This window comes from Leptinotarsa decemlineata, unplaced genomic scaffold (genome assembly GCF_025532065.1).
Source record: "Leptinotarsa decemlineata unplaced genomic scaffold, Ldec_3_MD MMD2_tig00000035_RagTag_RagTag, whole genome shotgun sequence".
NCBI lineage: Eukaryota > Metazoa > Arthropoda > Insecta > Coleoptera > Chrysomelidae > Leptinotarsa > Leptinotarsa decemlineata.
This window is the reverse complement of record NW_027412540.1, coordinates 19,423,993-19,448,656: the sequence shown is the minus strand read 5'-3', so window position 1 is coordinate 19,448,656 and position 24,664 is coordinate 19,423,993. Positions and strand designations below refer to the sequence as shown.

The 24,664-nt window shown below is 35.5% G+C and overlaps 1 protein-coding gene across 5 annotated transcripts in view; it reads left to right on the top strand.

Moving 5' to 3' along the window:
- LOC111506585 (discoidin domain-containing receptor 2) overlaps positions 1-24,664 on the top strand; it is an 842,991-nt gene that overhangs the window by 703,131 nt on the left and 115,196 nt on the right. For 4 of the 5 annotated variants that reach the window (XM_074171996.1, XM_074171997.1, XM_074171998.1 and 1 more), the window contains 2 exons: positions 643-839; positions 22,111-22,263. In XM_074171996.1, the coding sequence (XP_074028097.1) occupies positions 643-839; positions 22,111-22,263 (350 nt within the window). The remainder of the gene's footprint in view (positions 1-642; positions 840-22,110; positions 22,264-24,664) is intronic. The other variant, XM_074171999.1, reaches the window with a different exon arrangement.

Sequence of the window (24,664 nt, the reverse complement as noted above, 5' to 3'; positions counted from 1 at the left end):
ATTCAGGAATGCGAGAATGGAAAATGGTCATCTCACTTCTATTTGAGAGGAAAGTTTTTGTCAAGATTATCGTTTTGACAAATTGAAAAAGAATGGAAGGAAGCAATTGTTTCAGATAGAATCTTTATTTCAATTTGTATCAGAAAGAACTACCCGTTTATGAACTACACATATAGAGTTTTCTTCGAATCGTTTTACTTTTTCATCCTTCTCTAAAGATTTCCATTTCCTATGAATTATCAGGGAAGTAGAGAGACCAGAACAGGTTGTTCTCCACTTCTTAATATCCATCGAATATTAAAAAAAATTGGTGTATACAACGTTAATGAATAATTCAATAATGTATATTCATTGAAGAAAAGAGATATGAAAACTTTCTATGTTTTTTACCACTTTGATTTGTAACTAACGCAGTTTCGCAGTTTCGAACATTTTCAAACTTATTTCAAAGTTTGAAAATGTCCGTACAGGACGAAACTGCAGTTTTTTTTCTTCATTATGATTTCCTACCTAACGGCTACATCCATCAGTATATTCATTGAATCATGAATCACAAAAAACACATTTTGGCTTTCAATAATGTATAACTGACTGTTTTCTGTATATACATCTCTGCTAATAGATCTGTAACATTCAAAATAGAAATTCCTGTTCCAGATTTCACCAGCGTCAACAGTTTTCCAGAAGACATGAAATTCACTCCACAGACGTTCTATAATTTAACCCCTCCGCCTCCGCCATCTTCTCGACCACCTGCATATGACGTTCAAAATGGAACCGTTGTCCAGAATGGGGCCATTCCATCAGAAAACTACTACGCAGCTACTGACATCATCAAGGTATTCACACAAAAATAAACAAGATAAATACATACCTTTGTTGTTTTTTTCCAAGATATTGAGATCCAACTGTATCGAATAAGAAAACTATCATTAAACCTCATAGAAATAGATATTATTATGGAACTATCAGACCGGCGAACTTTTTGAATAATGTTGTGTTGAGTTATTAGCTGAGTTATTAACTTATTCATATTGTGTTTATGAAGCATACAATCAGATAATACTCACATGAACAGTATTGCCAGTGTTTCATGCTCGGCAGAAGATTTTGTGCCAGACAAATAGTAGATTGATACGAACAAAATGTATACATAGTGATTTTCATTATTCCCAGTCATTTAGGAATAATTATAGAATTGAACTGAGTCATCGGGAGATATGAACCCTCAAAAGTAGAACGGGAACCAAAACAGGAGATCTACTACAAAACCAGTAGACTTGACAACACTGAACACGGTGCCACTCTCATGTCATTTCTTTTTGATCTGCAATGGATTGATTTTCAATATTCCACTGTCTGATTACATTACGGCTTCGTTGGGAAATATTGGGTCTTCTCTGTCGCTGGGTCAATAACACTGTGACGGAATTTACTGACGTTGCTTCTTTTATTCATAGGCGCATAATCGCAAATGTCATAACTTCAATAATTTTTGCGCATACCTTGACAACTGTATAATATACAAACCAAACGTCAACAATTTGTTTAATCTTCAATGTCTCTTTGAATTTTTGAAAATTTTTAATTTCTTTTATTATTTTGGGCCTGTCAAATTTGACATTTTCAAATAGGTTTTCAAAAAATTGACTTTTTTTGAACATTACTGAGAGTGCCTCAGATAAAAATGGTTCATTTTTACGTTATTCAACAAATTTCGGATCCATACTGTTTCTCATTTTTTTTTGAAATTTTGGTCTACTGATTAGGGCGAAATATGATATAGACTTGACATTCCTGATGAATATGAGAATATTTGTCAAGAAAATATTTTTATCGTCCTATTATTAGAAAAACATAAAAGTACCTCCAGGAATTCGTCATTTTTGGTGCAAAGTTCTTTGAGTCTCCTTAATTTAATCAGAAACTGACTCTAGTTTGCTTTGTCGGGAGGTAAATGGAAAACTGATTCGTTAAATGAGTTTTTTTCATTTTCAATGTATCACTTTTTCTGTGTGTTGTATCAAATTTGTATTCAGTACAATTATATTTGAGCTAAGAATTCGGTAAGTGGGTTTCATATCCAATATTTTCATTAATTCATGGGAAAAATGTATTTTTTTGAAAATGATAGTAAACCAAATTCACAACAAAATATCTCAACATTTACTGATTTATTCAAATGAAAATTTTTTGACAAAAAAATTATCCTATCAAATTTGTCTATTTCTAGTCATGTGTGTCGAAATAACCAATGAAACCATCATTACACCCATGGATAGTTTTCACGGGTAGTTATCACTTATGTCATGACATTGCTAAGCAACCAACACAATAAAGTTGTTTGACATTTCAGTAATTCAATTTATTTCGAAAATGTCACTTCCTCGCTTTGGTGTTCAAAATGATGCGGCAATTGACAAAATCATTGAAGAAAATACACCAAAAAATACTGTCAATAGTAAAAAATACACTTGGAAAATATTTATGGAGTTATATCATTATACGAATTGTTCTTTTAATAACTGTGTGTTCAATAAATAATTTTGTTCGAATTGCAAAAAATTTTCTCACCGAATATCCCTCGAACATTGATAAATAACTCATAATTTTATCACAACTTCCTCAAGCACGTTATTTTAGGTAACATCCCTCCGCCTTCGGCGTCGGGATGTTACCAAATAACGTGCTTTCGAAAACTGTGATAAAATTATTTCGTTAGTTATCAATGTCCTTGGGATATTATAGCTGATAACAATAACTATTATATCATAAATGAGAAACAAACTCGTTCATTGCCACTGATTCAGTCACCAAGCGATTTTTAGAAATCCTCTTCAGACCTAAAAATGATTCAAGAAGTTAGGACAAGAACTCTTAGCGAGTTGAAATCCGTTTACCAAAATGTATAGACTGAAGTTTCAGAGACAACTTTGCTCCTGTGGCTCCATGAGAACAAGATAATACACGGTATCTTCTTCAATAACATCTCAAGTGGGCTGAAGTAAGAAATCGGGAGATTTATCATGGCCTGCTTAGATTATGTCTTCAACATCTATGTTTACTATAGTCGTGTGATGGATGTAGACATTTTTGACACCAAATAAAAGAAGTAAGGTCGACGACATCTCCCCTTACGAAGACGCCATCTATGGGTAGACAGACAGAGAACTCAGTTTTCGAATATAAGAAGATTCGTTTTCTGACAAATCACTACAAATCATAAGGTGGAAAACCAGAGCCCATACATAACGCATTTATGATTCAACACCAGACAGCGCTGCTGTTTCGACCCACCAGGTATCATCAGTGGTGCCAGGCTGAACCACAAATGCATTGCTGGACTCCAGTGTCCTAACTAAGACCCTATCTATGTGATCGACAGAGAACTCAACCCTCGAATATCAGATATTCGTCCTCTGTATTTCTCTTCAGCTTTCACTACAAAGCATAAGGTTGAACAGAGTGTGCCGCGAGACATCTATGAGCATCATGCATTTTTTGTCGTAATCTCTAGAATCTTTCGAAACTAGAGCCCAAAAACAAAGCATTTGTGATTCAACGCCAAACAACAGTGTTTAGATCCACCCTAGTGTGGATCTAAACCTGGATTGAACCTCAACTGTCCTCAAAGAACACGTCTTGGTAGGAAACGGTGATGGTATTTGCCCCAATGAAGACGTCATTTTTGGGATCGTCCGGAGATCCACAAATTTTAAAGATTAACGAGACACCGAAAGACGGTCTGTTGGAAAACCAAGCGTCGACACCTAGTACTTCTGGCGTTGCCTTTGAACGGAAACAGCACAGTATTGGCCTTGCCCGTACTGTTCCCGTCTTAGCATGTGTCTATCTGTCGCCTGCCTTAGTATGCGCCCCTTCATAAGAAACTATACAAAGAGAAAATAAACATCATGGCATGTTCCCGTCCTGTGCGTCCTATCGCAGTGTGCGTAGACTTTTACAGGAAAATATATAAAGAACTATGGTTGCATCGTTTTCCTTTGTTATTTTTGAAGTGAGTCCTCTATCAATTCCTCAACCATAGAACAGAACTAATAGCAACCTGCTTGAGTGAGTTCGTGAGCTTTGTAGTCAGAAAATGTTTTGAAGTTCATATTCCCACTGAAACTTACAATCGAATATATCCTAGCAACAAGCCTGACTGTCGTTCACATCAGTAGATAAAATTAAAATATTCAATTTTATTCGTAGTAGTATCTTTGTTTCGAAAGTCTCAATAATAAACTGCCAAACCCTTGATATATCGTGAAATTCTTTGATGTTTGAACGACAATCTTACAGTGTTGAGTTGATTTCATTCAATTTCAATTTTCATCTGCAACTTTTGAAATGAAGACATAACATTCTTGTCACCACTCCAAATTATATAATTTTATCTTTGGTTATTGTTAGCATATTATATTTCAGATGCTTTGATCCACTCTCTCATCACCTGTGTTATAAATATATCATATCAGAGTAAAACTGTGACATATGTGGTGTTTGTAACCCCCTTTTCATGCCACCCTACCTGCAGGCCTACCCAAAACTCAGAATACAAAAAGGGGTCTTTAACAATGTTTTATCTTTTTTTCTGATCGTTATTATGGAATGGATTTATGAAGAGTACTCATAACATAAGCCATTGACTTCAAATTATGATGATGAATTTGATAGTTCTTTACTTCAACATCAAACCAATAGTTCACTGATTACCAAACTACTAGACAAACAAATTATCAATACGTTCCGGTACTGCTAATGACTAATGGTTTCAAAATCATCAATTAGGTTTTTATATTCACATATAGGTTGATCTATGTGTTCCATGTCTTTTATTACACAAATTTTTTTGTTATAGTTCTGAATGAAACTAGCAGGTCATCCAAAAAAGTGTTCAGTACATGCTTGAGGAAGTTTATCCGACTCGAAATATTGTAATTTCAAGCACATCCGATATTTCAAAAAACAAATATCCCTTATGTAGTGCTGCAAATGTAGCTGCAGTAATGGAGCATCCAATTAAATGTAATTGAGTTCAGCTTGTTCCTAGTTTTACAATAATATCGTCTGCACATGCATTTTCGCCTGGCTTCCATCCCCAGAGACTTTATTGGCAGTTCACCGGAGATGAATACAAGTGCAGATTAATTTTTTTCAGTTGAAGCGACTAAAGTGTATGGACCCGCTGTACGACAATTTGACTTTTTCATGGAGATATATGATCATATACAAAGCTAGTTCCGGCCTTATTTTGTGTGACGCCGTATCGATATGGGTGATTTAGGTCACTTTTCCACTTAGATCACTGTCATTTAATATAAAAGTGATGAGTGATCAGAAAGTACTTCGATGAATCTAACCTTCTTGTTTTCATTATTATATTTTCTCTTCCATACTCTGTTACTTCTTACATAGGACAATGATAAAAAAAACATTTTTACTTAAAACACCTTATTTTTCCGTTTTTCAGGGTGCTAAATCCAAATATGACACTTATTAAGCTGTATCATCTACCATTTTTTCACATTTGCACATCAATATAATACATTTTTTGATTTATTACAGAATTTAACAGCTTTTATATACTACAAATAAAATTGTGCTGTATGTAGAAGAGTTGGCAGCACTGCTGAAACACATTAACTGTCCAGAAAAAGGGAATCATATTGTTTTGTTCACAGCTGATTTTTTTTTACTGCCAACCTAACCTTACTTTCTGGTTTCCAGTAAATGTGCTTATTAAAATGTCTAATCGCGGTTGTAAGAACTCTGCTGACAGTTTTTCTTATATTTGTGGTGAGTTTGTTATTAAAAAACATCAAAGGAACATTACAGACTTTGTGAAGAAGGTTTATTTCTCATATTTTGGAATTAAACTTGGTGATCAGGATAAATCTTGTGCCCCGCATAAGGTATGTTATGTTTGTGTTGAAGATCTTAGAAAATGGTCAGAAAAGGAGAAGAAAGCCTTTAAGTACGCTGTTTCTATGGTATGGAGGGAACCTAGAAACCACACTGATGATTGCTACTTTTATAGTATTCATATTACTGGCCATAACTCGAAAAACAAGAAGGTTATAAGCTACCCTAACCTAATTTCCGCCATCCGACCAATAGGGCACGATGTAGATTTGCTGGTCCCAGAACTTCCAGATGATTTGAATTCTGTTCAAACTGAAATGTTATCTGATGTACTGTCAGATATAGATGAGCAAGATGATGAAGAGTTCCAATGTGTTACAGCAAATATAGAGCCTAAACTGTTTACTCAGATCAAGTTTAATGACTTAGTTAGGGATTTTGGGTTAACAAATGGTTAATGGTCAAAAAAGGAGAAAAAAGCTTTTAAGTACGCTGTTCCTATGGTATGGAGGGAACCTAGAAACCACACTGATGATTGCTACTTTTGTAGTATTCATATTACTGGCCATAACTCGAAAAACAAGAAGGTAATAAGCTACCCTAACCTAATTTCCGCCATCCGACCAATAGGGCACGATGTAGATTTGCTGGTCACAGAACCTCCAGATGATTTGAATTCTGTTCAAACTGAAATGTTATCTGATGTACTGTCAGATATAGATGAGCAAGATGATGAAGAGTTCCAATGTGTTACAGCAAATATAGAGCCTAAACTGTTTACTCAGATTGAGTTTAACGACTTAGTTAGGGATCTTGGGTTAACAAAAGAAAAAGCTGAATTGCTTGCTTCTAGACTAAAAAAAAAAACTTGTTGGCAGTTGGAATTAGCATATATGTGTATAGGAAGAGAGAGCAGAAGTTTTCGAAATTTTGTGAACTAGAAGGTGATTTAGTGTACTGCTCAGACATTCCAGGTCTGATCAAAGAGTTTGGTATTGAATACAAAAAAGAAGACTGAAGGTTGTTTATTGATTCTTTCAAAAATAGTTCAGAAGCTATTTTATTACACAATAGTAACACTTATGCATCTATACCTGTTGGCCATTCTGTACATATGAAAGAGACCTATGAAAACCTAGAAGTAGTGTTGAATAAAATTGGATATTCGGCTCATGGTTGGATGATATGTGGTGATTCGATAGTAACATGCATGCTTCTTGGTCAGCAAGGCGGTTTTACCAAATTTCCATGTTTTTGTGTGAATGGGACAGTAGAGCAAGGGATCAATATTGGTGCAGAAAAAAACTGGCCTGTGAGGGAGTGTTCAAAACCCGGTGAGAAGAACATTCTCCGCAAAAAACCTTGTAAATCCTAAAAACATTTTCTTACCACCTCTACATATAAAGTTAGGCCTCATGAAACAGTTTGTAAAGGCATTGTGTGAAGGCATTGCCTGAAGATGGACCTTGTTTCAAGTATCTCTGTCAGAAATTTCCAAACTTTTCAGAGGCTAAACTCAAAGAAGGCGTCTTTGTAGGACCCGACATTCGAAAAATAATGCTTGACGTAAATTTTGAAACCACAATAATCATACATGAGAAAGAAGCATGTGTATCATTCAAGCAAGTTGTTACAAAATGCAAAAAACCCAGAATGTCGTACCACTAGGATGCTTGATGAGCCTGAAAGTCCACTTCTTGAACCGTCATCTTGATTACTTCCCGGAAAATTTGTGAGATGTTAGGGAGGAGCAGGGTGAGCGTTTTTACCAAGATATTAAATTGATGAAAAAACGTTACCAGGGCCGCTGGAACATCAACATGATGGGATACTACTGTTGGTCACTTCACCGTGAAGCTCAACAAGCGACTCATCGCAGGAAAAGCTACACAAGAAACTTCAAGGGAAAAAGAGAAATAAGGTATAAACCAATTCCATCTGACTTGTGAAATCTACATTACAACACTGTATCATTATTTCAAGTAACCTACTGTAAATAAAAACCATGGTAGTGATTTAACATAGTATTCCATTAATTTTACCATATACCGTATCGATTTTAAATTATATAATAAAGTCAATTTTTCAAAATCTATGGGTGATACAAATAAACTTAGATCAGATTTGCCTTCAGCACACAGAAATCTATAAAAATCAGCTATTAAAGTAAACATCGTTTTCGAAAACATTTTTTATTGGCCTGTGAATTGACATGTTGGTGATTTCAATGTCACAAAAGTGACTGAATAAACTCTTACTTCGGGGTTTATTATTCCAATGGGTTGTTGGGTAAGAGGATCAATTATTCGTCGAGAAACAATTTCGAATTAAAATGAATTTGTCATTTCCGAAATTATGAATAGTTTTCACTTGATTTGAATTAACTTAGTGAACAATATCATAACCAGTTTGTGTGAAATTTAAATATAGTCAGATTTGTATTCATCAGCTTAAACACTTCCTGCTAGTAATACCATTCGGAAGAGAAACAGTCATGACGTTCATCAGTTAATTTTTTGAAAAATGATCATAAAAGTGATGGTTACAACACTAACCGCTAGAACTTCCTAAAGCCCGAGATAGGGCCGATGAAGGAAAAGAGCAACAAGTTATTGCAGTCATAAAAATATCGTATGGATGGGAGATAAATGGGAAAATTGTAATAAAAGTTTGGCTCATGAAATATTGAAAGTTTCGCATTTTATGTCTAATGAAAAAAAGTAATGAATGGTCATAAATTGCAAATTCGACTTTTATATGATATTATCCTATTAATCTAGACAATGTCTTCAGGAAGAACTATAAAAAGCCTCATTGATCACCTTTGTTTTTATTTATTACGTAAGGAGTTGTGGAATACGGATTATGCCCATTTTTATTGGTTGTGAAAGTAGAGCACCGTCAACAATCAATTTTATAAAGAAATCTCATGTGATGAGTTGATATTTCATTAAAATCTGAATCAATTTCAACCCAGTGAATAAATATGTTACTTCCAAATTGAGATTGATAACGCCTGATTGATGTATTGATAGAGATGAGAATTTTAAATTTGATTAAAATTCGAAAATTCAATGACTTTTAACGTCATCTAACGTCATCTTTGGCACCAGCTCTAGCCAGCATTCTGCTATGATTGTCACGAAAATGTGTTACGACCTCCTCATTGATAGACTCAGTAACCAGTCTACCAAGTGGGAGGTAGACTCATTAACGAGTCTATAATTAGGGGGTTGCAACCCATTGCTGCCAACTACGGCTGGGGACAGATGCCTGTCACATTTATGGATTGAACGCTCGGAGATCATCTCTTCATCAATTGGACCATGGCTACCTAGTCCGAATGACTGAAGTTCCCATTCAACTTCCGGCCGTGAAAGCTAACGCGTCGAATATACTTTAATTCATCATCTCCAGTTACTGTTTTTAAAGCATTGAAGCTCTCTTTCAAATTCAGAAAGTAGAATTCGCCTAACATACATTGCTGAGAGTCAAACAGCAAAATATACACATACAACTTCTTGAGTCATCCTCATCTAGCGTTTCGTTATATGACTAATAACCAGTCCGTGCAAAGCTTATTGTTAAATCATCTGAAAATGGAATTTTTACCAGGTGATGATCGACTGTATTGCCAAACATGCGCCAAACTTACTGACTGTTATGAGGAAACAAGTATACTGAGGCACCAGTCAATCTAATAATAACACTGATGATCTTCAAACAAAACTCAATCTCTGACGGAAGCACCAAACTCTGTCGAAGGTTCGAAATGGATGAACACTTCAATCTAGCACACCACTATTATAATATTTATGCATTCATGTTCATGTGGTTCTGGCGTTGAATTTGGTCATTAGTACGCCTTAGTCAAAGACGAAACGGACTGGTTTGAGTTTGACGTTAGTCGTATCACGAAGTTCTGGCGATGTACTAAATTTATTGGAACCTCTGGAGGAGGAGTTTTATGAGAGAGAGGACATTGGCAGATCAATATCTTCAGATGATTTGGTGCTGCAGGTTTTTCCGGGTTTTCCTGCAGCTGAAAAAGCAAATACGCCACCGGAATCAATGAAGTCGCCCCGGAGCGTCAATTAATTTTTATTGTTGTTTTATAATTTTACAAATTAAATTCATCTATTTCATTTACCTTTTCATTAACCCTGAAGTGCGAAAAATTGTAAGTATATACAGTTTAATGAATAACCATTTTTTAATCAGGAAAGTTGCTGAAGGCGTTGAATCATTTACAAGGAAGCTTTGAAAAACCAAATTTTACGCTGGAAATTGAATATAAGAAGAGGTTTCGTTGACCAGTGCGATGAAGTCACAAAAAATATAAAACTTCTAAATTCATAGACTTAAGTTTTATTGTGGCTATATTTCAGTGTATTTTTATTTTCAATACACATATTGAATAACCGTCAATTACTCAAGTCTTTCTCCATCAATGATTAATCAATACTCATCCAAGAGTTCATCAAAAAATGTAAAAAGTGTAATATCAATATGAGTAGTACACTAAGTTGCCATAAATTCAACTCGATAACTTCGAAGGGTTCAGGGGCAACAGCTTTCTGTTCAGTATTTTGTGCACTTATTTATTTTTAAGGACGAAAGTAGTGATTCACATTGGATTTGAATCGCTGGAGATTAAATCCATTTGGAAAAACATTCTCAGGAAGTTTACTCCACATAAACGCCGTTCTCCAAATGAAAGAGTTCTTATACAGTGAAGTTCGAGGTGTACTGAATTGCGCCTAGAAACAATGAGCAGACACAGTCCGTCGCGTATTTCTGATATGTACCCCCTCTTGGTGGAATCAAATGTGCCAAGTCACTTGAACACTTTCCGTGAAAGTATCTATAGGAGAGAGACAAATCTCCAACCTTTCTTCGATGTTCCAGAGTATGAATGTTGCTAGTGATGTTCGCGTCTCCAATCAGGTGGATGGCTCCTTTCTGGATGGAATCCAGCCGCTTCAGGGTATGTTTGAGGGCGGAGCTCCATACATGAGAACAATACTCCAAAGAAGGTCTGATCTGAGCTTTATGAAGCATCAAAAGTTACTGAGGTGTGTATAGTTTTCTGGTTCGAAACAATGTTCTAAGCTTTTGAGAAGCAACCTTTACAATTCCAGCGACATGAACAAACTTATCGAAGCGGAAAGCGGAATTGTCTGACTTGACATCATTATATCCGGTTCAGAAACAATTATCTTTTAGGAGAAAACCGATGCCTGGGTTTTTGTGGCTTCGAACTGGTTACTTTCACCCCAGTTCGAAATTACTTCTAGATCCTCATTAAGATATTCAACCTCCTGCTGCCGGTGAAGATGTGCATCGGCAGCCGATGTCCTGGAAAGGTAATGACGTCGACAGCAAAGCAATATATTGGATTCATAGTTTTTTTCAATAAGGTCGTTGATATACATTTACAAAAGGGTTGGAGACAATAGGGATCCCTGCAGAACACCAGAATTGATGATAAAAGTATTCGAGAAATATTCATCGACGGCAACTTGCAGGGAACTGGATACTAGTAGAAATTGGACACTTTACTCACACACCAACATGGCAACACTTCTCTCGCCAACAAAGTTGACGTCATAAGGAGGTGGTGTCAAAAATTATCTACACTGAATTCATAATCTAAGTAGAAAGCAGTCATGGAAACCATGTTGAAAAATGCCTGGTTCTGAAAGATTCCCCATTACTTTGGACCAGCTGGGGTTGATATGATTATAGAAAAATAGGAAATGAGGATCAAGAAGTCTCAAAAAGTAGCTCCTCTGGAAAACACATTTAAGATATATGCTTTGTTTGGGTTCAGAAATTTCAGAACAATAAAGATATATTTGGCAATGACAAAAGAAGATCAATGATTTGTTGATTTCTACTAACTGAATCAACAACAAAAATAGTATATTGTCAAATATAGAAAATAATCATGAAATGATTCAGATTCATTTGAGTAAATATATGAATTGAAAGATATTCCAACCTCACTTCAATATTTTAACACAAGAACACTCAGTATTCAGAATTCCATCTTTTGATATTTCAAGTTCATAGACATCGAAATTGATCCGATCACAGGATATGGAATATAAAACAATCTCCAAATATGCAAACTTGGCACAAATTGCATGCTGTGCATTTTACCTCAGTACAGTGACCGGATCAAAGTCGCAATGTCAGCGTATAATTCTTTATAAATATTGAGGAAGGTCAAGATCATTAACAATTAACAGTTAACAGTCAACAGACAGTATTCATTTACGTATCGATTGGGTCTTCAGAAATGCAGAAATCTCGTTTTCTTCAATCCTGCTGGGTGGCAGTATAATGTAAGTTTTTGATTGTTTTAATGCATTATTTTTCTTATTAACATTTGAGTTTGAGTTTATTTAAAGTATTTTTTCCGTTTCTTTCACAATAAATATTTTATTAAGTTTTAAATGAGTTCTTTCATTATTTTTGAATGAATGAATGAATGGGTGAAACAGCAAATGAAAATCCTCTCGTTAATAGCCAAGCGAGAACTGAGTTGCGACAATATTGAATGTTGGTTTCAAGTGGAGGTAATCATCCATTTAACTAGTTTGAAACAGAACACGAAGAAAGTGAAGTTGTCATCTGGGATTGAATAAACTAGATTCAAAGAGACTGTACATGAATGCATATAACCAACTGAAAACGTAGCGTATTTCAAAGAGAAATCTGAAGGCAAAAAGGTATCGACATTGTGGGCAAATTATTCCTTCTATTCCTGCTAAAATCGACATTTCCAATAAAAGACAATATTGCAATAAAAGAAAATATTCTTAAGTCAAAGAACAGAATATCAAGGAAGTTTGTTGTTATTGAGCTACAATGGGTTGATGTTACTAAAAAATAATTAGCTAATAGGCCAACTGACACTACAAAACTATTTATTTTATACCGTAAAGATAAACATATTAAACAAAATATTGGACACAATACTATTAGTAAAGTACCATATGTCGTGGCTAATTATCTCAAATTAGAAAATCCTGAGTGTTATATTGGTCATTCTCTAAGACGTAGCTCGGCAACACTTCTCGCAGAAAACGGATGAGACTTACTAAGCCTGAAACGGCACGGTGGGTGGAAGTCGGCTGCAGTGGCTGCAGGATATATTGAGGAATCAATAGCTGATAAGAAGAGAATCGCCGAATTAGTGCCAAAATGTAATTTACCAAATGAAGCTTCAAATATAACTTCTTCTGCAAGTCAGGATTCTGTCTTAGAAAACGTCCATGTTGAAGATAATTTAGTGGAAAAAGGTAATGAATGCTTTCAAAATACGAGGATTGTTTGTAACATAGAAGTGAATTTACATGGTCCAAATGTTAGTTCCATTAAATACAGGAAATGCTGGAATACACATGATTTGTCACAATTGTACAAATAATTATAATTTCTAATAATTTTCAAGCTCATTTTCAATGTTCATTTTCCTACTTCTAGTTGATAATTAAGTTAACAAAAGTTTCTGTGAATATCTTTAAAATTATAGAATTGTTCTCATTATTTACCTAGGTGTTTTTTACCAAGGGTGAGAAATATTAATTCTCGTTAGGGGAATGGAGTAAATAATATCAATTTTTCAGGTTAGTGGTGAAAAAAATACATTATTATTATTATTATTATTACTAGTCCATAAACTAGAGAATTATTCTATGAGAAATTATAGTGTTACAGAATGTACCAGGTTTTGAACATTTTTAGGGATCCTTCCCCAAGACTGGTAAAATTTAATATTGGTCTATACATTTCTAATGCAGATAAAAAGTTAAGGTGCATTTCATTGTTCGAAGAAAAAAATTTCAGTATTTTCGTTGTTTTGTTATTTACTATAATTATTTTAAGGAATCCAGAAATAAAAAAAACCTCAAGAAAATGTTACATTCCAAAAAAATTATTTTCATCATTGGAAGTCTTAATGTCAAATTTACTACATTATTTATTTTCTGCGTGGAGATTTCAATATTCCATATCTGGAGAAAAATTATACCCCTTTTCAACTTCAGGACACAATCGCACAAGTCGGTCCTGACCATCAATATCTTTTATGAAATACTTGGCGAAATTCCAATAGATAATATTTTGACTTGTTCGACACGAAAATGTACTCAGAAGTCCGCAAGTTCGCCCATAGGGAGAGAATCAACCCTATAACCCCAGACCCACGTGTCTGAGGGTCTGGTCCAATATGCGAGCCACAGCTGTTGTGTACTTTCAATCAGGCGGATGTTTTCTCTGGGCGTCGCGACGTAGGCCGGCGTCGTAGGACGCCCCCATGCTGTCGATATTTCCTCTTAATGCGTCCTTCTGAGGTCTCAGGTGGCGTCGGTATGCCAACTTGGCTTTGCGAGGCGGGTTGACTTGTAGAGAACGTTTCTGTATTTGAGTTGGTAATGAAGTTTCGAGAAATAATATGCGTTATAGAAACAGGGGTGGCTTTGGAAGTTCTTTTATTCTCAAATTATGTTTTTTCGGAGAGTGGTAAAACACATAACTCTTAATGAGTCCATTATGGAATGCGCGGTTTTGGAATATTGAAGAAAGCTATAAAAAATTGTGAAAAAGTCTAACCTCACCAGGGATGATTGAAATGAGTAACAAAAAAGTAAGAAACAAGTCAGGTAATGCTTAGGAGAATAGTTCCAGAATTAGGTAACTTTTTTTTAATATAAAAAAGTTCCTAGCTTCAAAGTGACCCAATTATGGTGAAATGAAACTGAAAATGATCGTTACAACCGTAGCAATTCACTTTACTTATGTATTTGTGCTGAAGGTTTAACCCAACACCAAACCAAACATCAAAAAAATATGGAAGACCGGAAAAATCAGCAGTCGCCCATCATATTTTGCAACAAAACCATTCCATAGACTTCAGTTCATCAAGATTATTTAGACAAATTAACAACAACACGCAACTAGATGCCTATGGGAGTGTAGAAATAAGTAAACACAATAATATTATGAATAACGATGATGGACCTATACCAAAGAGCATACTATATAGCTTGTTAAAATAATATTGTTGGGTTTATTGATTACTACATAAGGACAAAATGCAAAAATAAATTTAGATAGGCAATATTGTGAAATTAATTTTTATATAGCTATATACAGCTATAACAGTTAAACATATATTGAAAAATAATAGATAAGGCAAAATTGTAAAATTAATTTAGGTTGGTATACCTGTATGGGTGGTACACCGGGATGGTTCACCTGTATGGGATATCTATATAGCATAAATAGCGTTAGCTTTGCGTTAGTTACTAGTTGAAGCTTCGCGTTAGTTACTAGTTGAAGTTGAAGATGATCACTTGTTGATCGAAACACATGTCGAGGTGTTGAAAATAACGATATTGTGTTGGGAATAAACTCCAGTAATATTCATTACTACACCAAAGTTTCCAAACAGTGCATCATAAGTACCAAACAGTTATTTAATGTTCCTTTTGAAGATGATCACTTGGTGATCGAAACACGTGTCGAGGTGTTGGAAATAATGGTTTGGTGTTGGGATAAAATTCCAGTAATATCCATTACCATACCAAAGGTTCCAAATAATGCATTACAGAGTACTTATTGGCATGTTAAAAATTATTTTACACTTTGATGAGTTTTTATCAATAAAATAGTGATGCATAGTGTTGTTTATGCACAAGCTTCATAACTTCTGTGATGTTCTGTTTATTTCTAAAACTCATGGTTATAAGTCACCTTTATGCTATTGAATGCTATCTCATTTTTGAAATAAATATTATTTTATTACTTGTGTATTATTACTTGTGTACAAGTAACTATTATTTCCAATTAGGGTGCTAATTAGGTGATTATTTTCATCATAACTCGCGTAGCTTTGATGTGAGGGACTTTTATAAAAACAAAAGTGTTTTTTTAAGCACTTGAAAAATTCTATGAGTTTCTTGAGGAAAATGCATTTTCTTTTGATTACTTCATATTGAAACTTTTAAGTTTTTCATTTGACGAATAGAAATCAACTTTCTCCATTGATTCTTTTCCTATGTTTTCTCATGAGCTACATTTTTTCTTAGAATGATTTTCTGGGAAAAATACATACTCTTTGTGTTGTCGCAGGAAATCGTCTGAAAACGTGTGTTTATTGGTTGAAATAATCGACATTTTCATTCGCGAAAAAGTCGAAAGGTATAACTATTCATATTGAAAACACGGGACTTAGATCGTAGTAGCGATGCATTTGTCACCAAAAACATGCAAAATTTCATATAATCGATAATGAAAAATGTTTTCAGTCAAAAAAGGAAAAAAGTTTTTCGTGAAACATTTCAGGAAATTTTATCTCGTATATTTCCCTGGTCTCGCAGAAATCGCTCTAATTATTCAAAATGAAACATTTACGAGAATATGTTACACAAATAGCTATTACTCTACAAATCTTTCAGGTTTTTAAATGTGATTTTCACATTAGATTTCCATCGAATAATCTGAATATTTCCATCTTATACTTTTCTACTGAATTCGTTGTGTATGGCTCTTCATCTTCCAGAAAGAACATTTCCTGCAAGTAGCCGTCGATGGATATCTCTCGAATACTTTTACCATCCAAGGATCTATATTGTCTCCAACCCTCTTTTTATTGTTTATCAACGACTTATTCGAAAAAAACAAGAATTCAATATATTGCTTTGCTGACGACAGCATACTTGTCTCTTCATTCCATTTTGACTCCAGGACATCGGCAACGGAGGCACATCTTCACCGGCATATCTTAATGAGGATCTAAAAGTGTTTTCGAATTGGTGTGGAAGTGACCAGGTTCCATTCAATGTCACAAAAACTCAAGCATCGGTTTTCTCCAAGAAGATAAATGTTATCGAATCGGATATAATAATGTCAGGTCAGACAATTCCGCTTTGATGAGTTTGTTGGGGGTTAAAATGGACACCAATATGATTTGGCACAATCATGTCGCTGGTATTGCAAAGGCTGCTTCTCAAGAGCTTGGAACACTGTTTGGAACCAGAAAACTGTACATACCTCAGAAACTGTTGATGGTTTATAAAGCTCAGATCAGACCTTCTTTGCAGTACTATTCTCATGTATGGAGTTTCGCACCTAAGCATATCCTGAAGTTGCGGGATTCCATCCAGACAAGAGCCATTCCCCTGATTGGAGACGGGAACATCACGTGGAACCTTGATAGCCTGGAACATCGAAGAAAGGTTGGAGCGATACGTATAAAAAATACGCGACGGACTGTGGCTGCTCATCGTTTTGATGTTCAACTCAGTACACCTCGAACATCACTGTTCAAGAACTGTTTCATCTAGAGAACTGCGTTTATGTGGAATCAACATCCTGAGAACGTTTTTCCAAATGAATTTCTTCTCCAGCGCAGGCACCGCTCTGAGCGTACCTTGAGGATTTTCTTGTAGTGCTTGTGTTTTGTCCTCAAAAAAGTACTTGTGAATTTCCAGTTTGATGGTTCTTCCGAGACAATAAAAATTCGAATATGCAAAATTGTTCTTTGTTTTCAATCATGATATTTGAGCATATTTTTTGATGAGGGACTAATAATTCCAATTGTAAATAACCAACATGTTTCCTAAATATATCTTCCAACTAACAACCAACAAATTCTAATCAACAATACAATTTATAGGAAATCTACGAAGTTAAACTACTTATCGGCATACATCGTACTTCGAAAATAGACAAAAATTTTGAGGTTAACTACTGAACTTCGAGTATGTTTCACACAAAACGTACAACAGGTATATCCATAAATTTCACACAACAATCTCACATTTTCCATCTTAATACTCGTCATTTTGAACCGTGCCCTGAAGAAAATATTCGTAAATATGTCAAAGGAATGTACTACAACCATATTGATAATGCATAAAGAGTTTATGGCGTCTCCTTTTCCGTTCGAGGCTGAAGCGGCCCAAAAGTGTATTGTTCATTTTTTATTTGACCCATAAAATAGGGATATTTACTCCCTCAAATTGCTATATTTTATAGCTCAGAGCTATATTATATGACATAGGCATTCCACGCCTTGATGGTGCATAATATAGAGAGTGCCTCAACTGAATTGTGGAAACGGGAAATGTGAAGTTTGATCAATGTTTTCTATTGCGGCTTATACGTTATAATTCGGTGACACTTCATAAGTCATTCTTGAATTCGAATTCGAAAAAAGTGAGGGATAATATATCATATCGAATTCATAAATATTCGCGTGCTGAATCGCAAAATATCATACTCTAGAAAGACTTGTGAATCAATAAAACATTTTTCACTATACTCATACTGATCTTTCTGATATCTCAATCATATCTCCAACTCCTGAAGTAAATTTGGGGTAACTAAAGTAGGTGAGTTTTGAAAAATGATTTGTCAACTACAAGTATCGCCTTCATGATAATGTCTTTCACAAAAAAACACCCAATTGATGGAGTTTTGGGGTTGAGAGTTGACCCACAATATATGTTAAGGACATTCAAAGTCATTTTTAACGGCAAGTTGAACCAGCATTTTAACCAAACTAGCATTATTTTACTATATTCTCGTTCCATGGCAACGAAACTTCTAGGTTGATTATATCGCCAGCCTTAAAATTATCCTTGGTTCAGAAAGTTCATGATTCCTTTTCCATGTTGAGTGTTTCTTCTCTAGATAGGTATATTCTGTGAAAAATGACAAATAAAACTGTACATGCTTTTTACTACTTTTATTAGTAACTAATGTTACTGCAGTTTCGTCCTATAAGGACATTTTCAAACAATTACAATTACAATGAACTGAAAATATCCTTATAGAAAAACTAACTTTGCTGGTGACAGATATGATTATTCTGTTTGTTTGTTTTGCTATTCGGATAGTTTATTGGAGTAATGGCTGAAATGCGGTGGTATTGTTTTTTGTGTGGGTGTTCCAAAAGTGACGATCCAAGTATGTACAGAAGGTAAGGATAGTTTGTAAAATATTTAAAAAACAGTATAAACCATGAAAAAAGTAACAATAGACGTCAACATCATAATTCACATCATCATACACAACACTGTACGAATAGGTACTCATCTCACATAAACAGCGATCCCCCACGGCCCCGGAAGTACAACTGTGGGACGGGCTATTTGGGATGCAAACTCCTATAAAAATGCATCATTTTTCGGGTCTTTACGTCGATTTGAAACAGCTCCTCTCGAGTCCACTTCACTACTCCAAACAAGTAGAGTAAGATTGGAAAGGCCAGCATATTTGTTGCAGCAACTTTATTCTTCCCCGACAGTTCCGATGACCAGATCTGTCGAAGTTTATACTGATACTTACCGCGGAGAGAGTTCTTCACTGCTGTTCCCTCTTGTGAGTGGCGTTGTTCCACCCCGAGGTAAGTATACGTCTCTCCGGCATCCAAATGGTGTAGGATGCTTCCATGTACGAGCTGTACATCCTCTCCGTAGTCCCCGCATCGTCCTCTTTTGAGATGTACCATTGCACATGTGTCTATCCCAAATTTCATACCGATAGCATGCGTGTACTCTTCCACCACCCTCATGGACTGATGGAGATCCTTCTCTCCAAAGGCATAAAGTTTGAGATCATCCATATAAAACAAATGGGTGACCTTGTGGGGGTATATTTTTAGGATAGATTTATTGTGGGGAAGACAGGTTTTGGCTACTCCATCTTTATACAAAAAATTTATTTATATTGAACTTAATTGTTTTCTTCCTTCCATTGGAAGAAAGAAAACAATTCATTTTTGTATGAAGATGGGGAAGCAAGAAGCTGAAACTGTTCTTTCCCAAAAATCAATACCTTATACCCCTTTCAATTCAAACAGGACTCCAATGACTAGAATTGAATTAAATGAGCGAATGAATGTCATTACGTAATGTCGTCGATGACATGAGTAGATTAAACTCATTCATGTCATAAATTCCTGATTATATGAATGAATTGAGTGTTTCACCTTGTTATGTTATTCAAATTGGTGCTGAAGAGGTAAAAAGGCAACTGTTTTATTACGAAACATCGGATGCTCGCCCTTGGGAATACCTGTGTTCCATGAATACCTGATTCAATTCCATGAAGAATGTTTGGAAAACAAACTGAAAGAAAAAAGTGTTTTGTATAATTCAATGTTCGTATAAAATTATTGTTTCGAGTCAAATTTCAGTTAGTGTCTTTGCATGATCTGCACATTTTTATGAAGAGTTCATTACTTTCTTTATTTCTTTTTTTTGGAAGATACAAAGATTTTTTTATATAAAAATGGAGAAGTAGAGAGCAAAACATTTTTTTTACAAAAAATATGTTGATTTGCACAAATACCTTTTGATGCATAGAAGAAGAAAAGAACATCTAGAGTCATGACTGAGTTGTCATAAGAAGTTGATATTTTTTTCTCGAAATTGACTTGAAACGAACCTTCTCAAAAATCAGCATGTTATTAAAATTAATGTGGAGATCCCATCTTGAGTGCCTGTCTATAATTATTCCTAAGTATATTTCGACCTATCTTTTCCTAGAATGTGTTACATTGTTCACTACCAAAGGCCTCAATTCCGGTAAATAGTGGAAATGTGATGTGAATGGTAAATAGTATGATTCTTCATCATTCATTGGTAAATTGTTGAATTTGAAACAGTCACATACACCATGTTAGTCTTGTTCAGCTTTATTTTTAACATCTGTACAAGTTTCGTCCTCATAAAGTATTCGTCCTCATGATGAATCAGCAAAACTGATGATTTCACCTGTAGATCGATATTTTATGAGACTATTTGTGTACATAGTCAATAAGAGTAGAGATCCAAGAACCGTTCTTTGTGGAACTCCATTAGAAACAACTCTTGAAGAACTCACTATTCTATCGATTTCTACCACTTGTTTTTGTTCTGACAGATAGCTTTCCAATAGTAGGTATGCGTGTCCTCTTATTCCATAGGACTAGAGTTTTTGGACACACTGTATCGAAGGCTTTTGACAGATCTACAGAAACGTAAATTAGTGTAATTTTTTTATGGCCTTGTAGATATCAGTGGTTAGAGCTTATATCGCATCTTCTGTACTTCCACTTTCCCTAAATCCAAACTGGTTGGTGGAGAGAACTCTGAATTTTTCAAAAAATGTATACATTTTTGTGTTCACAATTTTCTCAAATACTTTAGAAAACACCGACAGCAAAGAGACTGCCCTATTTCCATTCTTGTACAAGGGCTTGATGATTCGTGATTCCAGCAATTTGGAAATTTACTCTGCAGCAAACACTTGTTTATTCAATATGTCAAATATAATCATAATAATGAGATTTTCTATCACATGAATGTAATTAGAATTTAATAAATAAACTTTTTACATTTATTAAAAAAAAGTATAAAACAACACCAAAAATGAATTGGCGCTCCGAGGCGACTTCATTGATTCCAGTGGCTTTTTCAGCTGCAGGAAACCCCAGAAAAACCTGCAGCACCACATCATCTGAAAACCTTGATTTGCCAATGTACTCTCTCTCATAAAACAAAATGTAGGGTCTCTCCAGAGGCTTCAATGAATTCTATACATCGGCAGAACACTTAGTGACACGACTGTCGTCAAACTTAAACCAGTCTGTTTCGTCTTTGACCAAGGCGCAATAATGACCAGATTCAACGCCAGAACCACATTAAACAATGACGGCATGAAGATTATAATAGTGGTCTGCTAGATTGACGTGTTCATCTATTTCGAACCTTCGTAAAATTTTGGTGATTCCGTCAAAGGTTGAGTCATGTTAGAAGATCATCAGTGTTATTATTAGATTGACTGGTTCATCAAATATACTTATTTTCTCATAACAGTCAGTTTGTTTGGCGCATGTTTGGCAATACAGTCGATCATCACCTGTTAAAATTTCCATTTTCAGATGATTTAACAATAAGCTTTGCACGGACTGGTTAGTTATTAATGATATTATTTATTTCCTAATCGAAGCAAATTGAATGGAAATGAATTCAAAAATATGCCGTGATAGAAAACAACAAAGCGGTTTTTCTGTGTGAAAAAACTCGGTCAACTCATGCGAGTCCATGTAGTTCTCTCGGAATTTCCGAATTTTCCCGGCTAATCGGGTTTCCATGAGAAACGAATTACCACTCGCACGCAGCTTTTCCGGTGAAATCGGCGCCATCAATCCCTGAAATAAATAATGCATTTTCGTTGCAGGGCGAAAGACGGGAACAGCATTTCACCCCCGGGCGGTTCACGCCAATCAAACTGCCCGAAGGTCCGCCGCTAGAGGGAGTCGCACATCTGCTGGATTTTCCCAGACACAGGCTACGGCTGTTGGAAAAACTCGGCGAAGGAGATTTCGGCATGGTGAGTAAATATAATACCATTATCCTATTATGAGGTTACCGGAAGGCAGTGAACTATTCCCTTTCGAATGTTACGAACAAGTCTTTATCGATTTTGAAAAAGAAAGTGAGGGGAATGAATTATATAAAAAAACATTCGTCTCTAGACGGTGAAACTCTGATCAAGGTATGACACACCCAGCTCCGTCCTCTTATACACCTGATAAAATTGGATATACTTTGTTCAAAAAATAAGATAAATTTTCATATTTCTCAAAAATGTTTATTTATTTATCGAATTCTATTTGATCCCCTTCAAAGTAGTCCCTCTCAGATATGATACACTCGTTTTGGTTAGTTTCTGGGTTTTGCCGTGATCTTCTTTGGTTACAATCTCTCTTCTACATGAAAAAATTTGAAGAAAGAGCCATTCAAACATTCAGAAAAATGACCGAAGCACTGGTTAAGGTACAACTTTCGTTGTTTGAAGCCATCGAAAATAAGCACTTTAGAACTTCCCAAATCATCTAAATAGCTTTCATTGAAAACTCCAGTACACCATAGAATTAGAAGAAAACCTCCAGATCTCATTCCTTGATGTTCCAATCATCAGGTTATGGCTAAATGCGCTGTACGGAAGCAAAAGCCAAGAAAATCTAGAGAGAGAGAGAAGGTAATCAACTAGACCATAATGTGTAGGGAAGAAAACACACACAGATCGATACCTACATAGTGGATCCAACCATCATCCAAAACAGAAACGAACCGTCATTAACACCTTAGTGAACAGAGCTTTGAGAATATGTGAAGGAAGGTACGCTGACGACGAAATAAAACACCTAAGAACTGTATTACAAGCGAACGGCTACGGCAGAAAATGCATAATTCGCGCTAGGGAGAAGAAGAGAAACACTAGGGAAAACATCAACCCAAAGCACTGTCAATTTGCTATACATAGAAGGCGTCACCAACCGAATCGGGAAAATTTTGAAGAAGGAGAAAATTAACAGTCTTTAAACCAACGAAGAAAATATCGGAGTATCTGAGATCAGCAAAAGGCAGAGATCCACTCAAATCTGTGGGAGTTTCAAGATTGTATGTAACTGTGGTGAAGTCTACATCGGCCAGATGAAAGGGAGCGATGGTACCTGTTTTATAACTTTATAGTGGTTATAACAATAATACAAAACTGGTTGTGTATGAACTGTTTATTATAACAAATCACGCCTTACAAGAGTCACAAATAAATCTTGGGGCGTTGTCACCAATTAATTATGACAAGTTGTCACAACGTCAACAACCAAGGGTGTATACTTGGTTGTCCACCTTACATCCCCTACACTATACGTTTGATTTTTTGGACGTTTAATAACCCAACCAAACCTAGACATTTTAGGTTACTAGGCGCTAATGAATTTCAAAAGAAAGAAAGAGAGATACCAAAGATCTGGTAGCCAGCATTGAAAGGCGCCACAACAAAGCCAAGTCAACCAAATCGCGCAAGAAATACGCGCAAACCTGCCATTACAGAATGTGTGCGAAAATTCAGCACTATAAATCACACGGCAAAAATGGGAGCTTAGCTTTCATTCGACATGTAAAGAAGAGTACTTCGACCACGCTATGGAGATTATAACCAAAGAAGATCACGGCAAAACATTGTCGCCGGCCGTGAAAGCCTACATTTCCAAATACTACACTTGTACAAGAGTGTTATCTGTCCTTTCATGGGTCTCTTCAATCTTGAGAACACGAAAAAGTTGCGGGGGCCCAAATCTGGTGAATACGGTGGCTGAGGCATGATTGTAGTTTTGTTTTTTGCCATAAAATTATGAACAAGCAATGACGAGTGAGCTAGAGCACTATCGTGGTGCAAAAGCCATGATTTTTTTTCTTTGTATTGCTTCTTGTAAACAGCGCATTACTTCAAAATAAATTTATTTAATTACGTTACATAATGTTTGTAGCAGGTCATATAAATAACACTGTAGTTCTAACACTAGGTTATGAACATCTACACATAGTCATGGGTTTATTCAGTTGAATGGCGTTGCGACCAGTATTTATATTTCAAATTAATAACTTCAATTAATAACTTGTGCCAACATTTTTTCCAATTCACGAAACAATTCTGATATGCCCTTTTTGGCAACTCTCTCAGTGATTCGGGTTTCTTCTATTTTGCTTCTCACAAGCGGTGCCTAACTTCAAGACAATAATACTTATTGACCGAGCCACAGCAAGTGGCAAAAACTGATGATGTTCATTTATGCAGTGAGCAAAACCTTGAAATTTGATTGAACTTGGCATGATTGTTTCGGTCTTGGTTCTCTTGGGCTCTCCTATTGGGACGATTGGACTTTGCTTTCGAGCAAATCTGGATCGTCGCTGACGTCATTCAACAATTGTTGACATGTTGGGGC